The 26107-nt window shown below is 57.8% G+C and overlaps 1 protein-coding gene across 2 annotated transcripts; it reads left to right on the top strand.

The window, feature by feature from the left end:
* The first annotated feature begins 89 nt into the window (after positions 1-89).
* On the top strand, positions 90-25427 carry PXDC1 (PX domain containing 1). Of its 2 annotated transcripts, XM_027128263.1 has the most exons (5): positions 90-755; positions 13144-13235; positions 13653-13770; positions 20806-20917; positions 24414-25427. In XM_027128263.1, exons 1-5 carry the CDS (start codon positions 500-502, stop codon positions 24529-24531), a joined length of 696 nt encoding a protein of 231 aa, XP_026984064.1. In that variant the 5' UTR covers positions 90-499; the 3' UTR covers positions 24532-25427. The 2 variants fall into 2 exon arrangements, with proteins under 2 accessions (XP_026984064.1, XP_026984065.1); XM_027128264.1 differs by lacking the exon at positions 20806-20917.
* Positions 25428-26107: the final 680 nt, after the last annotated feature.

The raw sequence follows: 26107 nt of genomic DNA, 5'->3' as shown, positions 1-26107 counted from the left end.
GGCACAGAGGCGGGGCCGGCGCCCGGGTTTCCGCCCCTCCAGGCAGCCGGGGGTCCCCGCGGCCCCAGCAGCGCGGGCTCGGGAGGCGGCGCGGGGCGCTGAGGCCAGGCCCCCCCTCCTCCGCTTGGCGCGTCCTGTCACCCGGAGGCGGGGAAGGCGGACGCGACCGCGGCCTCGACGTCGGCGGCCGCGCCGCCCGCGAAGGGAAGCGCCTTATAAGCCGCCGCTCGGCCGGACCCGCGGCTCGTCGCCGCGCCATCCCGGAGAGCTCCCGGAGGCCGGGCCGACCCCAGACAGACCCCGACTCCGGACAGACTCCCGACCAGCGCCGGCTCCGGACAGATCCTGGATCTGTCCGACTCTGGACAGACCTCGGACGGACCCCGGCCGCGGACAGACACCCCGGCTCCAGACCGATCCCGGCTCCGGACGGACTCCCCGCGGACCCAGGCCCGGGCGGGCGCGCCCCCTGCCGGCCGGGGCATGCTCGGCCCGCGGCATGGCCTCGGCGGTGTTTGAGGGCACGTCGCTCGTGAACATGTTCGTGCGCGGCTGCTGGGTGAACGGCATCCGCCGGCTCATCGTCAGCCGGCGCGGCGACGAGGAGGAGTTCTTCGAGATCCGCACCGAGTGGTCGGACCGCAGCGTGCTCTACCTGCACCGCAGCCTGGCCGACCTGGGCCGCCTGTGGCAGCGCCTCCGCGACGCCTTCCCCGAGGACCGGCCCGAGCTGGCGCTCGCGCCGCTGCGCGAAGGTGGGCGCGGGCCCGGCCTGGGGCAGGGGGTCGGGGGGGCTTCTTTGAAGTGCAGGGAGGGGGCGCAGGGGCGGTTATTAAGCGGGGATCGCGACATCCCGGCCCCCGGCACGGGACAGGGACCCTCAGACCTCCGCCCGCCCCCGGGCGGTGAAGTGCAGTGGCTGGTGCGCAGGAGTCGGCGCACGGGGCCCGAGGCCGGCCAGACGGGCGTCCTGACCGTCCCCAAGGCGAGCCACCGGCCCGCGCCAGTGTCGGGCGGCCCCTGCGACTCCCGCCGCGGCCGCGGCCGGAGAGGCGGGGGGGACGTTTGGGAGGAGTTAAGGACAGCATCCAGCTGGGGTCGCGTAGTGTCTGGCAGCCCCCTCCGAGGCCTCCCCCGGCAGGGCCGCGCCTCTTGTCCCCGGTGACCGACAGCCCGAGTGCGCGGTGCCACGCGGCCTCCGTCGCCACCAGGGTGGGTCCGCATTCGAGTTTGATGAGCCCAGAGGCCTCCTCCCGCGCCTTGTGACTTTCCTGGCTCGCAGGGACTGGGTGGCTTCCCGTTTCCTCTCCTCGGCCCACGGGTTGGCCTTTGGAGGCTGCGGAGAGGAAGCGAGAGGCTGAAGCCGAGGCAGGAGGACTGGGGTCCCCCCTGCCCCCTCCCACACACACGCGTGACCACCTGCAGCGCTGAGAATCTGGTGACACTTCCCAGCGCCTTCCTCTAAGCAGATCCCTGGGGCACTTTAGGGGGCATTTACTGAAGCTGCCCATCTGCCTGAGGTCTTGGGATAATCTCCACTCCGCCCCACGCCCCCCTCCCCGGGACAGCTCCCACCCCAGTGTGTGAATTATATGGGTAATTAGCTCATTCTCATGACACATTCTCGGGCAGACGCGTCACTTGGAAAGGCTCCCAAAGCCAGCACGTGTGCAGGCCCTGCTCCCCTGAGTCTGGCTTTCGTGCTGCTTCGGAGGGAGTTTAGTGGTATTTCAAGCATGGCAGCAGTTTACCTTGATCTACTGTATGTGTGTGTGTGTGTGTGTTGTTGTTTATCAAATGGATGCTGGAACAAGGCAGGCCATAAACAAACAGGAGTCCCCGAGAGCTGGTGGAGGGCCTGCCCTCCCCCCGCCCTCCCCATACCCTCCCCCAACCCTCCCCCCGCCCTTCCCCATACCCTCCCTCCTCCCCTGCCTTCCCCCCATACCCTCCCCCATACCCTCCCCCTGCCCTCTGCCTGCCCTCCAGGTCTCACTCTGTCAGAGGACCCCGGTCAGCTGTGACTCCAGGCTCCCCACTTGGCTCCGCCCCTGTAACATAGGACCTGACACTCACTTTTCTTGTGCGGACTGGAGTGCACCCTCAGTGTCCAGCAGTAGTAAGCCCTCCACAAAGGTGGCTTTTGTTGTCACCCCCAGCGGCTTCTGGTGAGGGTCATAGAAGGTGGGGAGGAGGGCGGAGCTTCAGTCGCCTTGGGATCTGGTGAGGAAACCACCTTACCCGGAGCACAGGGTTAGGGTGTGCTGTGCACTCGCACGCCCTGGGCTCTGTCCCTCCGCACAGGTTGTGCCTGGTTGGTTCTGGGTTTGCGAGGTGTCAGCGCACCATCCGCAAGGAGACAGGAAGAGGGTGGCCACCAGGGAGAAAACAAGGCGCAGAAGGGGTATGATGGCTGCTTTCAAGTGTCTAAAGGGGGAAAAATCAGCAAGAAGTGGGTATTAGGGTTAGTGGGGGACAGGCGGCCGGCGGCCAGGTGAGGGCCAGTTGTGTGTGAAGGCCTTTCGAACAGCCCACGGTGGACTGTGGGAATGTCTTCTCGGCTGGAGTCCTGACCAGAGGGCCTCCTGCAAGGCCAGCTCAGCACCCCTGGAGGAGAGGAGGTGGAGGCCTGGGGCCGCAGGACAGGCGACCTGAACCCTCTGTCTGGTTCCAGGTTCTCTGCCTGGAGGCAAGCTGGCCCCTCCCCCAGCACTACCTGAGTTTGTTGTACACCCAAGGGAAGGCCTTTTCCTTCCTTAGAAGGAAGGAAAGTCCAGGGAAGTTGTTTGCTAAGTAAAATACATCGCCATAATGCAAAAGAAGCGTTCACCTTATTTCCAGGTGGATTTACTATTTGCATAAACAAATCGTCTGGACATACAAACCGTACACACAAAAGGCATCCAGATGTGTGTGCTGTTTTAGAGATGCCAGGTTTTCTCAGTGCAATTCCCCATCAGATTCCCTCAGTTGAAATTTATTGCATGTTTCTGGGCTGGGTTACATTGGCCCGCTCATCTTTTTAAAAAGCTTTGCAAGCGTAGGTTTGAGAACTCGTGCTGGCAGCAGGCTGGTAGCTCTTGTAAATGCAGGACTGAACACCTCCAGAGGGTGGGAGCGCCTTGGGTCCGACTTGCATCTTTGATTCTGCGTGCAGTGAAGGGGATGCTGAGCCCTGTGTCTTGGTCCCTGGAGTACTGCAGTGGGAGAGTGCTTCTGTGCAGAGAGTACTTTTCCTTGATTCTGCACACACACTGGTGCTAGCCTTGGCTGTCTGTCTGTGGAACGTGTATGTTTCCTGGTGACACGTGCGCAGAGATGTTTAAACCCCTGCGTGGAGTGGCGGCACGGGGTTCACTCGCCCGCCTCTCTGGTCTTCTGTTTGGGCGAGGCTGCCCTCAGGACTAGTCTTGCTTCTTCTGTCCTCTTCCTTGGCCTCTTGGCCTCTCACCTTGTGCTCTTCTGCGTCTGGATCTGATATACCCGTCCTTCCTTTCTTGTGCCCCTGCCTGGGGGAGGGAGGTAGCTGCTCTCTGTGCATATCACCTCTGGGCGACCAAGGTGTCCCCTTCTGCTCTTTCCACACTCTGACACAGGTAGGGCCGAGTCTTTGACTTAAATCCCCTTTACGTAATACTTAACACGGTTCAGGGCTCCTGACCAGATGTGGCAAGGTCTCTTGCCTGTTCCATCTCTCGTCTGGGAAGGTTCACACTTTGAAAGACAAGGATGCAGAACTTCCCCAATGACTGTTTGGGGCTCTTGGATTATTTTGATCCTTTTTAAAAAATAACACCTGTTTCAGGCCTTATGAAGTCATCACTGTAGAAACAGATTCTATTTCCAAAGTAGTCAGGTGACCTTTGATTCCTGATTACTGTCAAATCAACACTTTGGTTTTATATTCACTCAGCAAGTATCTACCAGATGCCTCCCCTGCACCATCATCTTCTAGGCGCTGGGGATGCAGCAGTGACCAAAACAGACAAACCCTGCCCTCATGACTCTATATTCAGGGTGGGGGAAATCCAATAATAAAGAAGATAAGTTAAAAAAAATGTTAGATGGTTCTGCACCTTCAGAAGAAAAGAAAAGGGAGGAAGGAGAGGAGCTATGACTTGCAGGGGCAGGGAGGGGTTCACTTTCAGATGGCTGGTCCGGAAGGGCTCAGAGGAAGTGACCTGTGAGGAGAGACCAGGAGGAAGTGGGGAGAAAGCGATGTGGGTGCCTGGGGAAGAGCTTCCAGCCAGTGGCCAGAGCAAGTGCAAAGGCCTTGAGGCCGGCATGTGCCCGGCGGCCCTGTGTCCTGAGGGGGCCGCTGTGGTTGGAGGGGAGAGAAGGGGGTGGAAGCAATGGGAGATCGAGGTAGGGAGTGGGCAGATCACGCTCAGCGTGGGGCTCTTGTCGGAGATGCAGAGCTCGAACGGGAGCGACCTGATATGACGGGCATGCTGGCTGCTGTGCTGAGCATGGCTGGAGAAGGACCAGGGCGAGCCGGGGAGACAGGGAAGGTGTGAGAAGTGGTCAAACACGGACGTGTCTGGGAGGGAGTGCAGGGTCTATGGAGAGACCAGATGTGGGTGTGGGGAGCCTTGGGCGATGCAGGAAGCCCGTAGGGGGAGCTGACGGAGGGCCCAGCTTTGAACACGGTATTTAGTGTTTTCTCCAAATAAGGCCCCTCCTTGAGATCCTGTGCGTGGTGCTGGGGTAACGTCTGTTCACCCCTGTCACCGGGGACACGGATCTGCCTGCGTCTTCATAGGCCTTCTGTTAGATGTGAGATGGAGGGGCAGAAGCGAAGGCGTCCGGCACCGACCAGAGAGGCCTGGGCGCAGGTCCGCCAGCCAGGACACCCCGCCTCCCCACGGCTCTAGGGGACAGCGCTCTGCTCCCAGGCTCTGCTCTCACGTGGATGGAGAGAAGCTCTGTGCTTTCCCGAAACAAGCAGGGGTAGATCGCCGTCTGGTCTGGGGGTGAACTGCAGAGCCCCGAGTTTCCTTTCTTAGTGAAAGTGGCTAAAAAAGAGCAGAGGCCGCCCACAGGTCGGGGCAGCAGATCGGGGGGACAGAGGCCACCTCTGTCCGGCCTGACGGGCCCTTCAGTGGGCTGGGGTTCTGTCCTCCCCCCTCACAGCCCCGCCCCGCCCCCATGCATGGCTTCCCTGGAGGGGGTCCTGCCGCTTCTAATGGGGAGAGGGGCAGTTTTCACTTCTCTGGGGCATTTTGGGTGATCTTTCTGATTCACAGACCTATTTCGAATCTCTTCCATATATAGGGCTGCCGGGCTCTGCCGTCCCCCCGGGGCCGGTGCCGGCATCCCTCCCGGGAGCCGGCTGTCTCCTCTTTTCCTAAGGTTTTATGTTTCTTTCCCAGACCCACACCCTGCTGTCGCTCAGGCTTTGTTCCGAGTTCCCTGTCCGGACTCTCCTTCCTCCGTGAGTGACGGTGTGCTCTGCGGTCCCATGGTCTCATCCGTCAGAGCTCCGGCCGTGCCGTGGGCCCAGGTGACTCGGGCTAACTCCCAGTCAGAGAAGGAGCGGCCAGAAACTCACAGAGCTTGTTGGTTCTGGAGCTTCTAGGCCTCGCTTACTTCCCACCAGATTTCCAAGGGGAAACTTGGCTCTGCATCTCGGCACCGGGACCGGCTGGTAGCATCTGGGTGCCCTCAGGCTGGCCCCCAGGGACGCCGCCGTCCTTTTCCCTTTTTTAACAAGTCTGGGCCTGGTGGCCTCCACTGTGCGTTTTTATAAACACTCTTCCAAACGGCAGGAGGTGTTTCTGGTTGGGAGCAGTCAGAACTAGGGAAGATGGGCGTGCAGCGGAAGGCGGCAGCAAAGCCTCTGCGGTACGAAGCAGGGTCGGGGCGGTGTGGCCGCTCCGTGAGGCTCGGTGCGGAGCTGCAGGGCGGGGCCGCGGAGAGGCTGGCCAGGAGCGACGAGCCCCACGGGCGAGCACGGGCGCCCCAGGCCCCGGCCCCTTGGTGCGGGGCATCCTGCAGGGGCAGCGGTCGTCAGCAGAGTACATAGGGGACAGTGAGTGAGGGCGCGGCGCTACCAGGGGTTGACGCTGTCCCACTGAAATCGTTTTTATTGGTGTTTTTGTTCACTTTCACTTCCTCGGGTGACATCACCACTGAAAAGATGGTCCCCATGTCCCTGAACGGGCCTGAGAAGCTTCCCCCCCACCCCGCCCTCGCCAGGCCCTGGATCCAAATCCTCCCCGTGACGGGGGCAGGGAGGGGGCTGAGACGAAGGGCTGGACGCCTTTCTTTTCTGGTCGGGCCTGGGCTCCCTTGAACCGTGGCAGCACAGACAAGACGTGTCCTGTGTCACATAGAAGCACAGACCACGTGCCGCGACGTTGTCCTCCAGGCAGGCCCCGCAGGGCCCCGCTCCCCCCGCCCCGACGTGGGTCCTGCTCCGCTGCCGACTTACACTGCAGGTCGTGCCGCACGTTTAAGAACAGGCACCTCCGTCGTCCTGTGCTGGTGTGTGACTTACAGTCAGTAGGAAACACGACGAGCGGCATTTGGACCGAAGGTGGGGGCAGGGAAGGAGCGGACGTGGGATTAAGGCTGTTACCACGGTGCCTGCTCACCACCAGAACCCCCTGCTTCCCGCAGGGGAAAATCCAGGCCCTGCGAGACTGGTGGACCCGCCTGGGGACACGAGGTCACGGCGGGAGGAGGTTGGGCTGAGCGGCCGAAAGCACCAAGCAGCAGCTTTGGGACCAGGCAGGTGAGGATGCGGTGTCGGGCTGTTTCCGGTTCCCTCCCACGTGACTCGAGGCGGGTGAGGATGCGGTGTCGGGCTGTTTCCGGCTCCCCCCCCACGTGACTTGAGGCAGGTGGTTCAGCTCAAGCCACCGCTGCAGGGTTGATAAGCTGGCAAGGGTGGCATCTGCATGGCCGCCGCTGTGAGCGCTGAAGCCACGACAGAGCCATGCTGGACGGAAGGCACCGTGTGAGGCGGAGCTTCTGCCCTTTGCTCTGGGTAGGCAGCGTCCCTCACCCAGAGCCCTCCCGGCGGGGGTGTGGCCTCCAGCCTCCTGTCCTAGGGAGGTGGGGACGGCGATGGCGCCTGAGAGCCCGGGGAGTGGGGCACCCGATACCTCAGTGGGACCCCTACCGACCAGGCCTGGGGCTTTGCTGGTCCAGAAATTGGGATTTGGTGCTTGGCGTGGGTCAGGCTCGGGGGCAGTTTTCCGAGGCAGATGCTCTCAGTGTGTATTTTCTATGAGAAATAGAGCTGCCACGGGGGCAGAGCCTGGGTGGAGAGCCGGGCCCCCCTTGGCCCCCAGAGGTGTGTAAGGCTTGTCTCAGCCCTTCCGGCCCGCTCTCGCCCTCACCCCTGCGCTGCAGGTTCCCTGCTGGGTTTTCCTGGTGACACCTCCCTGCGGTCAGTCTTGGCCTCGTGTCCGTCATCCTGGCCAGCATGTAGGGGCAGGTCTTGTCGCCTGGTGCCCGCTTCGGGATCAAGTGCTTCCTGTTTTGAGAGCCTGGGACAGCTGGCGTTGATTCCCTAAATTCCTTCCAAGTTTTAAGACGGACTAAGGCGGAGTGAGTGACTCCTTAGCCGTGTTGAGTCTGAAGCTTAGTAAGGAATTCTGCCTGTGGTGGGAGAAGAGCGAGGCGGCCGGAGAAGGAGGGGCTGGCGGAGGGATGTGGTGAGAGGCGGGCATCTCACAGGCCTGGGAAGAAGCGGAGGACAGAAGTCTTCCCGCAGCCCCTTCCCGGGGCTTCCGGACCTCTTGTCTTGTCTCTGCTCGTCTCTCTCCTCCGCCTCCTTTCCCTGCCCTGCTTCTCGTCCTTGCAAAGACGGGGAGGAGATGTTTCTGTCCATCAGTGTTGCCTTGGGCATCTCTGGGCCAGGGGAGGGTGATGGGGGAGGGGGACCGAGCCTTGTGTGCAGCAGGGTGGGCATGGGGGCAAAGGGTGGGACCCCATGGATGGAGCCTGTGAGGTCAGAGTCGCCACGGGTTCCCAGGGAGCGAGGGCTGCGTGGGGATGCTTGAGTTTAGCAGAGAATAACCACTTTGGTTGAGCTCAAGCTCATCGCTGAGTGAGTCCCTGCTGGTTTTATGTTGACTACCTATTTAGAGGACAAGTATTTACGAAGTAATCATTGACAATTTTCCTGGAAATTTTAAAATATTTTATTTCCAAAATTTGTACGATCCTCAGCTTTTAAAGAATATATATCTCGTGACAGTGCCCTCCGCACCTCGCCCGAGCCGCCTGCTTCTCTGGGCTCTGCGAGGATGGACTTTTGAACTATGCCTTCTTTGACTCAGTTGGAAAGTCCACATCACAGAAGATTTCCCCGGGGTCTGCCATGGGAGTCTCCTCTTAAGGGACTGGCATCCTCTGGGTAACGGACACTCCTTCCCAATTGACCCGAGAAGCATGTGTCTTCACTCCCAGAATTACAGCGGCAGAAGGTGCTCAGGCAGATTCAGCCCTGAGTCTGTCCCTGGAGGCTGGGACAGTCACCAGAGATGTTCAGTCCGAGGCCTCCACCCATGGAAGTAGGACGTGGAACCAGGTGCCTGAGGTTAGGACACTGGTCCGTGTCTGCTCCCTCAGCCTGATCTTTGTGCTGATACAGTTTGGGTTCAGTTTGGGTTCCGAGAATGCGTCAGGTGTTTGTGTTTGTATAAAGACCTAACCCAGGAACTGACAGAAGCTCGTTTGGAGTTCTCGATTTTCAAGGGTAAACTAGTTTAGACAGAAGAGGTACCCTGGCTGCTCAAGGCTGAATTTCAACCCCCAAAGGGATGTGAAATTGACATACCGAAATGTACATAGTCGTGTTATCAATCTTACAGTTTCAAAGTTTTGGGCTATATCTGGATAAATTTCTCACATCACAAATTGTGTAGAGTGAAATTTTTAAAAATTGAGATTATATTAGTGATGATGCTTTATCAGAAATTAGAAAATTTCCTGGGGCTGTGAAGTCTTCTGAGTCAGTTTCCTTAGAACTTGGGTGTGGCGGGTGGACCGCATCCCTTCCCGCTGTCCTCGCTGGACTGCGTCCCGCGCCTTCCATGGACTGATGGCGTCTCCTGCTGGCCGGCCCTGGAACGGCAGCCTCATAACCAAGGGGGGGGTCTGAGTTTTTCTGTCCAACTGCAAATTTACAACCATTTTATCCGCTTGCATTCTTTAGAATCACGATCTCAGATAGTAAAACTGAGTCAAACAAGATCCCCACAGTTTTCGTTCGATCAACCATATTTGGAATACAAAAGCTAAAAGTTCTAGATAGTCCTTAATTATTGGACGTAAGCACATTTTTGAAAATGAAGTTTAAAATAGTTACTGTAAACAAGTGACATTTGGAAAAGCTCTGCCGGTCATCAAAAGCCAAAGCTCTTGGGTCACAAAGGAAGAATACAGCAGGTAGGACAGGAAGCCCCCCGACTGCCTGTACGTAGTTGAGCGTCTCCGTACGCCGTCTGTCCTGGGCAATGACACAGGCCCCAGATGTGGGCTCTGCTCACACCCTGTGCCGGGTGCTGTGTCATTTTGGGAATTGATGCTGATCTTGGGTGTTTCCAGCTGGTGTTTCGGTTTCCAACAGTTGAGAACTTGAGAAAGCTGATGGGGGCGGACCTCAGTGGGTTTGAGACATGAAATTTTAAAGGAAGCTTTATTTCATTTCTGCACTGTGGCCCCAAAGCACAGTTTTGGGTTTGTTTGTTTGTTTGAAGGTTTTCCTTCCGCATTTAGTACACCTCCCTGTTTAATGGGAAACACCTTTAAAACAACTGAAGGAGGGAGAGTTCCAGGCCCAGGAGAGGAGGGAAACGTGGGTGCTGGCGTTGGAAGAGGGGCCAGGCCATTGGAAGCCCCGTAGCCAGTGGTGACCCCTTCCTGCCCTGATGTGGGGTGAGGGAGGGGCTCTGTGGGGGCCAGGTAGCCTTGGGGGCCGCCCCTAGATGGATGCCAGTCAGCCCAGCCGAATCCATAGCTTCATGAATCTCCACCCTTGATTCCCTGCCCAGGGAAGAGGTGAGCGTCCTTGTCATTCACGTGGACGGCTTTCCTTGGGGAAAGGAGGACGTACCGTGGGAACGCTGAGCCCGGTCACCTTGGTTGTCACCCAGAAGCCACTATGCCACGGGGAGATAAATTATGACGAGGGGCCCCCAACCAAAAGCCAGAGCTTAATAAACTACCCCCTGTCACTGTTCCTGCAGGAGGGAGTCCAGCGTGTTCTTTCGCCATTGAGATGTTTTCAGCCCCTCTTGTCCTGAAGCATGTTTTCATTTCCAGAGAGCACTGTTCGGCTTCTCCTCAGAAGCCTAAAGGCAGGTGAAAGGCAGTGATAAGGTCGCAGCTTCCACAGATAGAACCAAACCAGAGTGGCCGACAGCTCAGTGGGTGTGTTGCCACCTCGGTCTTGGGCAGCTGTCCTCCGAGGCCTGTGACCCTGAGCCTGCTGGCCGGGATCGGCTGGGGTCAGTGACGCCGAGAAGCAAGAGACGCGGTTGGCACCCGTAGGCTGCTGGACACACACAGACGATAACTCGTCCTTGACTCTGTTCTCTTGTGCAACTTTATTCCATCAACAAACGGCCAACGACCAGTGAATCCCCGGCGGGTGTCAGTGTCAGTGTCAGGCCCTGTGCTGACGGCTGACGACAGGAGGGGACCCTGGGCACCTCCTACACTCAGCTTCACAGGTGGGCTTGGGGAGGCCACAGGGGAGGGAGCAGGTCTTCTGCAGAGCGGTGAGTGCTGCAGAGGTGGGGTGGATGGAGCTCTCCCAGAGCTCAGAGCAGACCGAGTCCCGCCTGGCGGGTTGGGGGCTTCACAGAGCAGAAGGCGTGTTCCAACCCACGTGGCCTTTAAGGGATGGTGGGATTTTCCCACTCGAGCCTGGAGGTGGGGGAAGGCCAGTGGGCATAGGTCCCCCAGAGGCAGTGCTGTGTGGGCATGGGGGCCGTGTTCTGGTGCCTTGGACCCGTTCCTCGGGGTTGGGATGAGGATGTGGTAGTCACAGAGCAGCGGAGCTGGTGAGGTTGGCGAGGCTTGGACCCCCAGGGTGTGTGCGCTGAGCCTAAACCCTTACGTGTTCCCAGAGGCCTGACCACGTACTTCTTGCCTTTCTCTGCTTCGTCTGGAAAGCAGGTCGCCAAGAAGATAGTGTTGCCAGGTAAAGTACAGGACACCAAGTAAGTTTGAGTTTCAGATAAACACTGAATAATTTTTTAGTGTGTTTATCCATACTGTTGCATTATTCATTGTTTATCTGAAACGCACCTTGAACTAGGTGTCCTGCTTTTTGCTTGCTAATTCTGGCAGCCCTAAAAGAAGATCAGCATAGAGCAGAGTGTGTTTATTTGACTGAATGGTACCCTGGGTGGTTGTGAACCCAACCATGGGCTACACGTGCTTTACGTCCTAGGAGGTGGGTGTAAATACGCCGTATGCATTGACCGGACGAGAGGCTGATCCTATAAACTGTCCTTACAGAACACAACTGCTGTGCCATGAACTCGAGTGATTTAACACCAGTGTGTTAGATGTAACAGAAGTTGAAACGTGACAGTCGTTTTGCTTGTCTTAGAATAAAGAAGCTCTTTCTGGGGACGATTCACAGAATTGTCCTGTCTCTGAAAACAACTTTGCAGAGGACTTTTCAGCGTCCCTCTTTTCCTCTGTAGACTTGTCCGTAGCAAGCAAGAGGTCACAGAGGGGTGTGTGTGCGTGTCTGCGTGTGTGCTTGTGCGTGTGTGTAGTTCTAAACAAGAAGCTCAGGGCTGAGACCCTGGCACCCTGGTGTTTTCTTTCTCCCTTCTCGCTGCCGCCAGCCTGCAGGGTGGTGGGTAGGCCAGGCAGCCTAGGGGAGAGGGGAGGAGGTGGCCCGCGCCCCTCTCTGCGGCGATGGCTGGGGAGTCGTGCTGAGGTTGCCAGCGCGGGCTGTGTGGACCGAGGCTTGGGGTCTTTGGCTGGCTGCCTGGGTCCGTGTGGCTTGAGGTGGGGTGGGCAGGACCAGATAGCCCACTGAGAAGCAGGCCCCCGGGTGGCCAGGTGAAGGTGCACCCGGCCTGTGCTCCAGGAGGTCCAGGGACCGATTCCTGGCCTTGACTGGACATTCCTGACCTCAGCTAATGCGAGGGACCCCCTGCTCAGCCCAGGCCTTCAGAAGTGCCTTGCCCTGTGTTTGGGGCGCCCCTGGTTTCCATGGACCACACGTCCTGGGGCCTCGTAATTTCAATCGCGTAGTTCAGGAGGTTAAGTTAACACTACATGGACTTGGTGAGCTGCCTGCAAAAGGAACAACCCTTCCTCACCTGTAAAACGGAACCAGAACTTCTGAAAGCTGGGATTCAGTGGCTGAACGTAGTTCTGGGATTTCAGCCTCTGTGGTTTGGTCGCAGCTCACCGGGACCAACATCCTGGGTCACGTGAAATGTCCTTGGGAATCTGACCTGCTCCATCCCTGGGAAGCTGATGTGTAGGAGCTGTGCTGGGAAGGTCTGTGCTCTGCACTGCTCAAAGGAAGATAGAAACGCACCCCGAGTCTCCGTGCCACTAGCTCTCGTGTTTTAGAGACAGAATACTGCGCTTTTTAGTAGTCAGTCGAGACTTCCGGTGACCAGAACGAGGGTAGGAGCCGATTCCTGGAAAGTGCTGTGAGTCACGCCCGCGCTGGTTTTCTCTGGGTAGAGATGTGATTTTTTCCCTTCCAAAGCCGGTATCTAAATGACTTGTCTAAACACAGGCTCCGTTTCCACAGGACCTGTGGTCATCTCAGCTGTGTCATTGGGGGCTGGTGGGTCCAGCCTCCGCCAGCTACAGCCACCACGCTGGCGGGGGCTGAGCTCTGGCCTTGTCCAGGGTGCGGCTGGAGAGTCCCGCTCGGAGAGGCCTCTGTTGGCGTCTCTGTGGCTTTCAGACGGACAGCGTCCACTGCAGCACACACGTTAATCACTTGTTGGGTCGTTGAAACTTCAAACGAGGTTGAGAGCCAGGCTTTCAGGGCAGGGCTGCACCCACGTGAGGCCGAGTAAACTTCCCAGATGTCTTGCGTGGAAGGTGACGCCAGGGAGCCGTCATGTTGTTCTGTAGTTAATTCGAGAGCTCACTTCTTGGTGTGTTTTTCTGATGGAGGCATTTCTGTCTCAATCCCAGGGCTGGTCGCCATAAAGGATGCCCACGACATCGAGACCAGGCTTAACGAAGTAGAGAAGCTGCTCAAGGCCGTCATCAGCATGCCGCGCAAGGTGGGTGCGCAAGGTGGGCGCGCAAGGTGGGTGCAGGCGGACGGGCGGGGCCGGGGCGCGCTTCCTGGAAGTGTCAGGTGGGGTTAGGTGTAAGCCCAGGGAAGGAAGGCTCCTTGGGCTCTGGGGGCTCCGGTGCTTTCTCCCTGGGGAGGCAGCGGAAGTGACGGGCTCGCGGTTTACTGGAAAGTGAGGGGAGATGGACGTGCGTGAACGCTGGCGCAGACCAGGCACGAACTGTTCCCACTGTCCCCATCCTGTCTGTCCCTGAGCCTCGAGCTACCTGAGCACCTGACAGGTGAGTGGGGAAGCGGCCCCGTCCGCGCTCAGTCCCGCAGTCTGAGCAGTGCGGGGCCACCAGCGTCAGACGGGCTGCCTCGCGGGAGGAAACTGTATAGGAATGAATGTGTTTCTTCCCAGTATTCCAGGTCAGAAGTCGTGCTCACCTTCTTTGAAAGATCTCCCCTGGATCAGGTGTTAAAAAATGACAACGTCCATAAAATTCAACCCAGCTTTCAAAGTCCGGTGAAAATATCAGGTGAGAGCCACAGGGCCACCAGAAACCTTCCCAGCCCACTGTCCACGTGCTGGACACACCTCCCCCACCTTGGGATCCAGAAAGACAGCCCAACAGAAGGGTGGAAGCAGCAGGGGAGGGACCGTTTCCCGATTTTTATGAAACAGTGTGTTTCTACCTACTGACCTGCAGTTTACACTCTTCCTACTTCCAAAGCGAGTTATCTGAAGTATAAATTGGAACGTACTTAAATAGTCTATGATGAAAGCATCAGTGAGGCTTTTTTTTTGTGGTACGCGGGCCTCTCACTGCTGGGGCCTCTCCCATCGTGGAGCACAGACTCCGGATGCGCAGGCTCAGTGGCCATGGCTCACGGGCCCAGCCGCTCTGAGGCATGTGGGATCTTCCCGGACCGGGGCAGGAACCCGTTTCCCCTGCATCGGCAGGCGGACTCTCAACCACTGCGCCACCAGGGAAGCCCTCAGTGAGGCATTTTGAAGTGAATTACTGGAATGCGTCGTCCAGCCTGCAAAAATAAGAGTTCGCCTAGCGCAACACTGACTTGGTTCTTGGCTTTAGGGCGGGGGGACAGAAAGGGACACATGGTGTAGGTCTCCTTAGCGTGGACACTGGGTTGAGCCTCTGACAAATGTCAGCAGCGCTAAGAGGGGATGGTCAGCCGTCCTGCGGGTCAGAGGGGAGCGAGGGAAGCCTGGGTTCAGCCCGGTGGCAGCTTCCTCAGATCTGGGCCGCACGTGTTGCTACAACAGTAGACTCTGTTTTTGCAGTACTGTCGGCAAAGCCTGTGAGGGGCGTTTTGTAGGAAAAGAGGTCTGTCCTGGAAGTCTCAGGTACCAGGCTTCCCCAGGCAACTTGTCTGGCCTGAGTGAGGTTGTGTGGGCGTTTGCCGGGCGCAGAGGGGATACAGCTCGGCCAGCAGTGACATCCCACAGGTCACCTTGACGTGAGGGGAGGCGGGGGGCGGGGCGGGGTCCCTGTGTCCAGCACTTGAGTTCTGAGTGGAAGGAAGGAAAGAGGAGGGAGCGGAGGAGAGGGGCTCAGAGGGAGGTGTGGGGAAGAATCAGCAGGTGAGGGGACCTGAGCCCAGAGCCATCACCTGAAAAGGAACTGGGTCCCAGTGATGGGAAGATGGAGGGGGCACATTGGGGTGACGGCTGACGTCACTGTTATAAAAGTGTCCTTACTGAGTGATGTACCAGGGCAAGGATGAGAGTCCTTAATTGCGTGCTGGGGCGCGGCGGGCAGGGCTGGCAGGTTCTGGGAACCCGGGATGGAAAAGTTACTTTTTGCTCTGACCGTGTGTGCGCAGGACAGGGTTCAGCCTGGGTTTGCGTGTCTGCCACTTTTGTCGTCTTCCCAGGAGAGCTTCGTGTGTGTCCTTAGGAAGATGAGCAGGGGGCTGGGGCCCTCTTCTTAGCTAACACCTAGCGTCCAGAACCTTCTCTACAGGAGAGTGAAAATGGCGGTCAGCCCTCCTGACCGGATGTCCGGGGACCCCAGTGTCCAAGGCTCAGAGAGGCTTCAGAGTGTGTCGGGCTCTGTGTGCTGTCACCTGGAGCGTGGGCATCTCTGTCCTTCAGTCTTGCACGGAAGAGCCCCGGCCCTGGCATCTCCATTTTGCTTGATTTCTTTCTGTTTTGAGCAAACAGGAGAACCGAGAGCCGCAGGATCCTTTCAGGGCCTGGGGTTGGTGGCAGGCGCAGGTTGACCCAAAGGCCCCAGGGCGTAAGAGGGACGGATCGGCGCTGCATGCAGGTGCCTCTGATGGCGACAACCTGGCGTCCCCAGCCCCCGTCTCAGGGCCTTGTCTTTACTGCCGATTCAGATAAACGCACGACCCAAGTTTACCCCAGAGCGCTGAAAGGAAGGAAACAGGATTGAACGGGGCAGCGCTGGGGTCCCACGTCGAGGTTTTAGCTACGTTCTTGTGTTGTTTCGAGAACTGAGGACAGAGGTTTGGGGTTCCTCCTGCCCACGAGCTCAGGAGGCCTGGCACGCAGGTCTGGGAAGGCAGGGCCTTGGCCTCCCCGTGCAGGCTGGGAGCCCGGGTCCTGGGGACATCGTGCTCCCTGCTGGGGCATCTCAGGGGGGAGTCGCTGTAGCCACCGCGGTGCAGCGCAGAACACTTTGTGACACAGGGCTGCCTGACGGTGGGCTTGGTAAACAGCTATTGCGAGGCAGCTGCAGAGAGCCGGAAGCCTAGTGCCAAGACCACGGCCTGAAGGCCGCCCTGCACGCGAAGCTGGCGGGGTCGCCCCTTCCAGAGCTGAGGGTCTCCCATGCCTGGGGGTCCGTCCTCCTCATCCGCTCTCATCAGTCAAAGGGGTTCTCCCTGGGATCTTCGCCCCCAACCTCGCTGGCCCTCCCTCTGCCTGAGCGCGTGGCTGGGTGGGGCAGTTCCCATGGCACGTGAGACGTGCTTTCGTTGTCCACTGAGACGAGGATGTGGCAAATTCAGAAAAACTTCTAATGAAAACTGTTTGGTACAGTAGCGCTGCCAGCCGCAGAGGGCCTGGAGCCGCGTGGGCAAGCTCTGCTCCTCAGTCTGGGCCCGTATTTGCACTGCGCGTGGACTCGGGAGTCCCCGGGCGCTGGGCCTCAGGACCCGGAGAGCCAGGCGCCCTGAGGGCTGAGTCTCCAGCAGCCCAGCATCTCCCCGGGGTGTGTCCTCAGTACCGACATCGGCCACCCGGACCTGACTTCCTGGCTCGTTCATTTATGGATTTCCTGTCATCCTGGGCATGTCAGGCAGTGGTCACTCTGGCTTTCCACGTCACCGTCGACCCCTCTGCTCCAGGCCCTGGGCCTCCTGCTGGCTGGGCCCTGTCTCCTCCCTCCCCACAAGCCCTGCCCGTCCACGTCCACTCCTGTCCAGCTAAATTCCACTCGTGCATGGAAACGGCCGTGCCTGCTGTCACCCCCTCCCCCAGACTTCTCAGCACCTTCTCAAGCCTCTGATGTGGCATCCTGGGAGGTGGTGCCCTGGCGGACAGCCCTGACGTTGGCCCACTCTCAGGCCTCCTGCAGTGACCTCTAGGTTGACCGGCTAGGGATCAGAGGCTCCACTAGGTGGCGCCAGGCGCCCATGGTGTGAGAACCAGCACCCCCCCACCCCCCACCGGGGCCACGATTCTGGCGAGTGGTCTGGCCTCTTAGGTGATGCTTTGGACCAGTGCAGCCTTAAACACTCTTCATCCCGTGTTAATCTAAAAGTTTATTACCGAGTCTAGGAAAACTTAGATGTAGTTTTCTGCACCGTGGCTGTGTTGGTGCAGCTTAAAAGAAAGCATGGACCCCAGCCTCGCTCTGGCTGCTTGGATTAACTGATATTGGCCTCAAAAATCACAGTACTCAGGTTTGGGAAGGCTGGGAATACAATTTCATTTTTGAGTAACCAGGCGTCTGTACAGGCTCAACTTAATTTTCACCACACGGGGAGAGTCCTGGTCTCCAGCTAATGAAACGACACGGCTTTGGGTTTTGTTCCGTTGCTAGAGACGTTGACAGTAGAATAGGAAAGGGGATCGGAGAGCATGTGAATGCTTTCAGGGCTGAGACTGTCCGCAGGAAAAAAAGAATAGATGAATTAATGAAGTGAGTTATGGTGGCATATGGGGCATGTGAAAACAGGGCTGCGAGTAAGAAAAGCAAATCACCACCAGCCAGACACTAGCCATTGTTGCAGGAATGATCCCTGGAAGATGCTGAGATTAGTGGGTGAAAGTTGAAGGAGAAGCAGAATTTGCACTTGCATCTCCACCAGGATCGTTCTCAACTACAAAGAGAGAGGGAGTATCCTCATTTTGGAGAAAACCTCCTGACCCGAGAGATCCAGACGACATCCCAGGAATAAGTGAGGCCTGTGGGCATCACACGCCTGATCTGATGCCCAAGGGAAGGCAGCGTCCCTGCAGGTTCCTGCCGGACCGTCCACCTCTGTCCAAGCACGGAAACACCAGGCAAGTTGAGGCACAGTCAGTGAAAGACTCACCAGTCCGCGCCCCAAGTGTTGCAGCCACAGGAGAGATGAGGCAAGACCCAGGCCCTCGAGGCTGTCAGGGGTCACAGGAGGCTGAACCACCACATCTTCCTGCCCCGAGGGATCCGGGCCGGGCCCAGAACAGACGGAGGGATGTGGGTGAAACTCAGGTGCAGGAGGTCTTCGTTTAGAGTGTCGCGCCGATGTTCGTTTCCTGCATTTGCTCGTCACACCGTGGTTATGTAAGATGTTAACCAAAGGACGAGCTGTCGAGCAACCTGTGAAAGCTCTGTACTGTTTTTGCAACTTTCCCATAATTCTAAAATGAGCTCCAGAAAAGTTTTAAGAAGTGGCAAAGCAGGACTCTTCTTCATGTGAAGAAAATTCTGTATGCAAAAAACTGGCTTGAAAATGAACTATTTCATGGAACTGGCCGTGTATGTGATGAAAGGTACTAAGCTGACTTCTAAGAAATTCCCATTTTCAGTATATTTGAAGGTAGGCTTCAGATGCTGGAGCTTTTCAGTAAGCGTAGCATTTCCTTTGGTTCTTTTTATTTGGGTGACGCAACAGACGTGAGGACGCTTGGAACAACGATAGCAATAACTACCACTCATGAGCCCCAGCATTTGTTAGATTCTTTATGAAAACCATCTCATTTAGTCCACACCTGTGCCCCTTAGGATAGCTGGATACGGTTATTCCCCTTTTACAGATGAAAAAGCTAAGCAAGGAGTAAGCTGCTTCCCACGCTTAAGTGGCGGAAGTGGAGTTTCCTGGAGAGCCCAGCTGGCCCTGCAGACAATTGGCTTTTCTGCACAGACAATTAAGGAATGATTTGTAACAAGTTTGTTTTGGGGGCTGGTTCCATTTTCTAGATTCCACTTTCTAGAGCTCCAAATCTCACATTTAAGATAGATGAGGAAGTTCCTATACAAGGTGACTCCTGGCGACATTCACAAATGTTTTGCAGCACTGACGTTTGTTTTCACTTGTAGCATCCTCCCCTCCAAATTCCCTTGGGAGGTGGTGGGAGAGAGGATCTGGGGGCTGTCAGCTGGCTGTCCTGAGGTCCCTGAGGTTTTACGTGCTTCCTGGGACAGGTTTGAGTCAGTTAATAAAAGCAGTAAAGCAAGGGGTTCTGTGCTGTTGTGCATTTTAAATTGTGAAGCGGGGGGATCTTAATCTCTCCTGTCGGGGTGTCGTCCCCTGCAGTGTCTGTCCACTCAGGCTTTGGTCAACGTCTTCATGCCCTTTTTGCACCTGGTGGTGTAGTTGACCCCAGAGGTTCCAAGCACTGACTTTTCGCTGGTTTTCAGCTCCTTCTTATGACTTACAGGCTGTCCGAGGCGGGTGGGCTCTGGGTGGGCTCAGCCTGGGAGAGGAGGTCGGGAAAGAGCCACGTGCTGATGCCACGTGGAGTGCGACCGCCCTCGAAAGGCCAGTGAAACGAGCGCTGTCACTTCTCCAGAAAGTCAGTTGGAAATTTTAGCAGTTACTTGGCAAATCCGATTGATGGATAGTCATTTTATCCTGGGGGGCAGAGGTAAGGAGAAAATCGACTTTTTTTTTTCTTCTTTTTTGTGTAGTTTCCCTAAGTGTCTTCATGTGGAGAGAAATTCATAGAACTGAGAATCAAATACCCAGAAAGATTAAAAGTAAATAGGAAGTTACAATTTCACTTATTAAAAAAAAGCAAATCTGTACATGGGGATAAAATAATCTTAATTATGGTGAGATGTAAGAAATAAAACAATCCTGCAAACAACAATAGCATCAGATGCCCGACGAGATGGGGTAACGCTGGACATCCTTGCGGCCTGTGCCAGGGCCAGAGGAAGGGCTATCTTGAGCTGTTTCCGTGCATCAGGCCCTGAGTGGGAAGATGATGATCATTGGATTTGAGGACCCGGCAGGAGTTTAGAGTCTGTTTGAAGCACGTTTTTAAGGTGAGGTTAGTGAAGGCCCTGATTTGATGGGACAAACGAGGCCCTGAGCGTGGAGCTCGATGACCAGGGGCTGAGGTTGGTTGGAGATGCACATAAGGAGCTGGAGCCCTGGTGACCCTCCAGGTCTATCCTTGGAGAGTCTGTGATCCGCTGAGGGAAGGGAAGGACACACAGTCCCCGGGAAATGTCAGTAAGAGCTTCCCCAGGTCGGAGAAGGGAGTCAAGTGCACTTATGTTTCAATGGACCAGATGACGTGATGGAGCCTGGGAGCTAATAGGCTCTTAGAGTTGGAAGGGTCCTCGGAGAGCATCCAGGACAGTTTTGAAATTTCCAGTTAGGACATTGCGCCCGGTATCTCGGGGTTCCCTGCTGGGCTGCGCCGTGGAGTCCCAGGTCCCAGGCCGGTGCTGTTTCAGCTGCCCACGCCTCCGCGTACACACACACACACACACGCACACACACACCCCGCCACCACCGATGCTCGGGCTTCCCCGTCCCCCGCTCCCCTTCTAGAGCTGAGTGAGCACCAGACTTTGCACTTGGAATCTAACCGCACAGCCAATGTAGATACACAAAGACGATCTCTTTGTTGCCCTTTTAAAATTACCCCAAATTGTGCTTGTTGGTGAGAAGTCAGTTTGTATATAGGATCATATAAAGCAGAAGGTGGAGTCACCCGTTTGGTTGAAAACGCACACGGATTGCGCTGGATCCTCACGGCGACCCTGGGCCGTGTTATCCTCACCTAAGACAGGTGAGAGCTTAGAGAGGTCAGGCAACCTGGGCAGAGCCCACGTCGTGTGCGGTCGTCTTAGCCTGAAACCCAGCCTCGTTCTGCTCCAGCTTCAAACCCACAGGGCGGGCGTATGGCGAGAGCGCTCGGACTGCCAGAGCGCCTTTCTGCGGGGGAGAGATGCCCCTGTTGACTGGTGTAGAGTCGGCAGGTGTGGCCCCTAAGTCTGCGCGGTGGAGCACTCTCTAAACTGTGGGGAAGGAGGGAGCACAGTAGGAGAAGGGGGATGTGGGGAGATCAGTGTGAGCCCAGACTGCAAAACTTCAAAATCGGATCCCCTTCTGAATATTTCCCTTACTGCTTTCGCTTTCAGAAATCATGAGGTCCAATGGATTTTGCTTAGCAAATACCGAAACAATCGTTATTGACCACAGCATACCAAACGGAAAAGACCAGCACGCAGCTGTGGACCCCTCGGAGCACCTGTAAGTGCACTGATTCGAGTGTCATTTTACACACGAGGTCCCGAGCCGTCAGCTGGTGCCCGGGCCAGGTTCCCTGCCCACTCGGGGCTCTAGGAAGGGGACAGAGTGTGACCATGCGGCTGGCAGTGGGGAGGGGGGACATTCAGGAGGAGTTGCCTGGCTTCACGTCTGGGCTGTGCTGGGCCCTGGAGGGTCCGGGGCCACAAGCCTCCTCGTGGGGGCCTGGTCTCCTGCGGGGGGGGCGTCAGCTGCGTGTTGACCTCTCGTCGCCTCCCAGGGGCTTCTCTGTGGCTCACGGGCCTGCCCTGCGATGGCGGATGCGTCGGCTTAGAGAAGGCAGGCAGCTAAAGGCCCCTGCCCTCCGTGCTTCCTTCCTCGGTGACAGAACAGGGACCACGGTGGGGGCTCTAGGAAGGCCACCCCGGGTGCTGCCAGCCGTCTCGGGGTTATCGGGCAGGACCTGGCTCTGGTGACTGTCAAGGCCGTGCCCGGGGCTCTCCCTGCGGTGTGAGCTCAGGGAGTTCGTTCCCGTCTCCTGGCTCCTGTTCTCTCCGGGTGGGACCGCTGTGCTCTCGCAGGGTCTCCTGAAGGCTCAGGTGACGAGCGTGGATGCCTGACACTGGGACCCCCGGGCAGCTCTGGAAGCTCAGGGTCTCCCGCGGGCACTTGACCGGCACAAGCCCGGAACCAGGGGGCCTCTCAGAGTCCGGGGGTCCCTCCGCACCCCGTCAGCCCCACGTGAAAGTGGACCAGGACCGACCCAACTGCTGCCATGCCTCGCGCTCGGCCCGGACCACGCACATCGTACACACCGTGTGTGCGCAGACAGCTCCCAGCCGGAGGGTCCCCCGAGCCAACTTGGAGCTGGCGTCATGGGTCCGAGGCTGACGTGGATTACACGGCGACGGAAGGAGGTCCTGCTTCATGGGAGGAGCTTCTGGCCGGGCTTGTCCTGGTGGAGTGGTTGGTGGACCACCAGGGGCTGCAGGGTCCTGGCTCTGGCTCTGCATCCCAGGGACCCTTTCTGTCTCTGAGAGGCCCCGAGAGGCCCTCTGCCCCTGGCATGAGGCCAGCTCTGAAAAGGAAGTTCAACCATGAATCGTTTTGGAGGAGAAGCATGGAGAGAAAGCAAGGGCTGTAATGTAACTTTTCCAGCCAGCCCGGGGCTCTGCGTGGACAGGGCGACCCATCCTCAATCTGCAGCGCCGGGTTGGTGGGAGAGAAAGATCGCGGGGAAACCTCTGCGATCCCACGATAGCTTAACGAGGAGATGTCGGCCTCTGAGCGGCCCCGGAGCATCTCCAGGGAACTTGGGCTTGCCGGGCATTTCTCCAGGTGCCTGACCTCGGGCAGCCCCGCAGCGATGGTCTGCTGCCATCTGTCTCTCGGGAGGGTCTGTCTGACACTCCAGGGGACTCCTGTCCACTCTCCTGGCCACAGCTGTCCTCAGCAGTCCTCGACAGCAGCTGTGTGGCCCCAAGGCTGTGGATCCACGCTGCCGGGCCTGCTGTTAGGACCTGTCAGTCCCCACGCTGTCCCTGGGGGAGAGCAGCTACAGTACTCGGACCGGAGACCCCCCTGCACTCAGGGACCAAGTGTGTGTGCCTAGTGGGGACGTGCGTGAGAGCGGGACGGCTGGCCTCTGCCTTGTGACCGCCCTGGTTGGCTGCAGGGGTTGCCAGGCTCCGGGAGATTCTGCCCAGGCCTGGGGCGAGCCCTGACCCTGTCCTCACTGGTTAGAAGCAGGGGGATTCGCCAGGCCTGCCGAGGAGCCCGGGGGCTGATGGGGACCCCGGACTCCGCTGAGCATCCCAGGTCCCCTTCCTTCCCCGGTTCTCAGGGGATCTGAGGGCAGGAGGGTTAGCAGGGGCAGGAAGCTGCTGGGCGGGGCTGTGTCGTGGCCGCCACCAGGCCCGTCCTTCACCTGCCCGGAGCCTTTCCCTGCACCTAAGGGCCCCCTCTCGGCCTCACTGCCTGCACGGACGCAGGGCTCCACGCATCTCCACACACGCCCGTCAGCATGGACTTAGAGGAAAACCCACCTCCATGCCTTTCCTGTCTGATTTCGAAGCTGCCATCGCCGCCTCCTCCGCTTCTCCCTTGCAACTTAGAGGCAGCAGGCCTCCCTGGGACCCCGTCCACCCCACGTGCCCTGGATGCTGGCGGGGCGGGGGGGCACCTCTCCGCCCTCCCCCTCCCCCATCCCGGCTGGCTCCCCAGCCAGTGTAGCCAGGCTGGCGGCTATGTGGTTTGGACGCCTCGTGCCCTGCCCGTCGCTGCCCGGCTTTCCGCTGTGGTTGAACTCCTGTGAGGTCTTGGTCAGCGGGAGTCAGAGCAGGGACAGTGTGGACAGTGTGCTCGGTGGCCCCAGGCCCTCTCCGCTGCCCTGAGCAGGGCCTGCATCCGCCCCCCTCTGCCACTCCCCTTTGTTTGGACTGGTTCTTAGCTGGGGAACAACGGAAAAGGTACAGGCAGCATCTGTTTCCCTCCTGGGGAGAAGGTCCTCCGTGCACTGTTTTCTCTGTGAAGCGTCTTTTAACATTTGTCGTCCTTTTTGTCCAGCTTAAGCAAGTGTGCTTACGCCGAGGCTGGGTCAGGCAGGGCGCAGAAATGGTTTCCATTCCTGGGGAATCCATGTTGAGCAGGTATTTAGGTCACCTCACATTTGGGGCACAAATCCTTCCTTGAGCTCTTCCCGTGCCCGCCACGTAATGCCCCACATTGAATACAGGACCCAAATGCAGGACCCCGCCCTCTGCTAACCTCTGCCCTCACCCAGCTCCTCCCTGACTCCTGCCTCCTTGGTCGTGTGTGCACGTGGCCCAGGAAGCAGTCAGGCTGGGAGCTGGGACCACACGGCCTTCTTCACCCGTCTTTGCCATGGTCCACAGGCCCAGCACGTGGCAGGTCCTTGTGCCTGGTCCACTCTGTGTCCCCAGCGCCTGGCCCAGAATAATCCCCAGATGGAGAGAGAAATACTCACTGTGTGAGTGGATGGATGGATGGGTGAATGGATAGGTGGATGGATGGATGGGTAGATGGATGGATGGATGGATGGGTAGATGGATGGATGGACGGATGGACGGATGGATGGATGGACGGATGGATGGATAAATGGATGGACGGATGGACGGATGGACAGATGGACGGATGGATGGATGGACGGATGGATAGATAAATGGATGGATGGATAAATGGATGGATGGATGCCTCAATATCGATCAGTGAGAGTAAATCACAGTCTCTAAGGCCGTGAAAACCAAAGCCGTGATGGCTTTGGAGTCGGGCCCATGTGACTGATCAATTTGCAGTCACGGTTCCTTCCACACTCGCTCCACACACAGCCTGGTGGTGGATGGGCCGGTGTCGTGGAGAGCCCTTCCGTGCTGTTCGATCCAAAGACCCTCCTGCCAGTGACCGTCTGCCCTTTGTCCAGTGCAGCGGGGCCGGGGGCCAGTGAGCCAGCCCTGGCCTCACCTCTGCTTTCCCGTTTCAGGTTTGAGAACGGCGGTGAGTTTGCCTCCGAGCTGGAGGATGGAGATGACCCAGCAGCTTATGTCACCAACCTGTCCTATTACCACCTGGTGCCTTTCGAGACGGACATTCTGGACTGAGTCTCCATGGGGCCCCTCCTCCCCCAGCTGGTGACCGTGGCTCCGCTGAAGTCCATGATGCCAGGGACCGGTCCTACCCAGCCGCCCGCGCCTACAGAGACTGTAAGTCTCCGACAACCAGGAGTCGGGTCACGGGGGTCCGGCACCCCTTCTGCTTCTAGGGGTCTTCCTGGCTTGTGTATGCATCCCCGGGACACACCCCCTCCACGCCTGGAGGGGCCACAAGTGCCTGCAGGACGTCCCGGGCCGGGTCTGGACACCGGCTCCTCCCCCCACGTCTCCTCCCTCCACAAGCGCACAGAACATTTTGCGTGGCATCTTGGCGAGTCACCAAGTTCTGGACAACACAGGCAGGTGTGTTCTGTCATCCAGGATTTCCCTGGAAACCAGGACGTGCAGCTTCCATTCCTGCTTTTTATCTTCTATCCGGAAACTGTGGGCTTCACGGCAGCCAAGGGAGTGTTTGCGGAAGGTTGGTTGTGAATGGAGTTTCGGCCGCGGGCATAGGGGAACCACTGACTGGTGCCCGTGTGATGAACTCTGAGCGGTGACAATTCTCGCGAGAGGAAGGAGTCCCCACCTGGGCTCCTACGAGGGCTGACAGCGCAGTGACCCCTGGGCGGCTGACGTCACCTTCCTGCCGGTCACCAGGATCTCAGTGATATATTTGCCGTATCAACCTGAGTGGACGGGAATCAGGGGGTCACCGAGTGCCCCCAACGAGTCTCCCTCTGCCTTCGGGGAGGGTCTGGGCTCTGCGTGTTCATCTCCTCACAGAGAAAACTAACGACCAGAATTTCTCGTGTAAATAATAGTAAATTATTGAGAAGCCTAATTCTTTTACACAGTCTGTTTTTTAATCTATTTTAATGAAATAAAACACGTTACTCTACTTTTATTGGTTTAAGATGTGGCTCTTGTTACCCCTGCCCCACACGCTGCGCCTCCGGGCTGCCCCCGGCACTCCCGTCTCATTGTCCTTTAGGAAATGTGCTGTTCTCACCCTGGGGAATGATCTATCCAAACTGCAAAGTAAGCAAAGTGTTCTTTTGAGTTAGGGTTTCCCCTTTCTCCATGCTCCTCGCTGGCAGCCCCGGGAAGCCTCCTGGAACCCAGCTGCGCAGCAGATGGGCTCCCCGTGGCTTTTGCGTCTCCCTCTGCTTCCAGCTGTGCTCAGTTGGGTTCAGCCTGCTTCCAAACAGGCTGTCAGGCGGCCAATGGGGTCGACCAGTTGCCTTCTTCTCTTGGGGGTAAAGTTCAGGCCTGTGCAGGGTGGGGCCTCTTGCCTGGCGGGGTTAGAATCAATCACAGCTATAACCGCCTTCCGAGTTCCAGTCATTGGTTCCTGGGTTTTCCTCGTTACCCACATTCTGCAGGGGACTTCTCCCCAGCTCTGGGGCCACAGTGATGGCAGCCCCCTGAGCTCATCTGCTCACGGTGGCTGTGTTACCCCCTCACGGCCCAGCTTGGCTCCCCAAGACCCGCCCCCCAGCTTTCATGCAAGAAGCTTCGCTGTTTCCAGTCAATGCACCACGAGATCTCAGATGTTTGGAAGTTTTCCTATAAAACACATCAG

The sequence above is a fragment of the Aethalodelphis obliquidens genome, unplaced genomic scaffold (genome assembly GCF_003676395.1).
Source record: "Aethalodelphis obliquidens isolate GAN/ISIS:26980383/991018 unplaced genomic scaffold, ASM367639v1 scaffold34, whole genome shotgun sequence".
Classification (NCBI taxonomy): Eukaryota; Metazoa; Chordata; class Mammalia; order Artiodactyla; family Delphinidae; genus Aethalodelphis; species Aethalodelphis obliquidens.
This window is presented reverse-complemented; position numbering and strand designations above follow the sequence as displayed.

What these genes read in the sequence shown, in the direction of transcription:
- PXDC1 (XM_027128263.1), top strand. Translation starts at nt 500, where the DNA reads ATGGCCTCGGCGGTGTTTGAGGGCACGTCGCTCGTGAACATGTTCGTG. An exon ending in TCATCAGCATGCCGCGCAAG is followed by an intron (nt 13,236 to 13,652) that starts GTGGGTGCGCAA and finishes GTTTCTTCCCAG; the next exon opens with TATTCCAGGTCAGAAGTCGT. An exon ending in AAGTCCGGTGAAAATATCAG is followed by an intron (nt 13,771 to 20,805) that starts GTGAGAGCCACA and finishes TTTCGCTTTCAG; the next exon opens with AAATCATGAGGTCCAATGGA.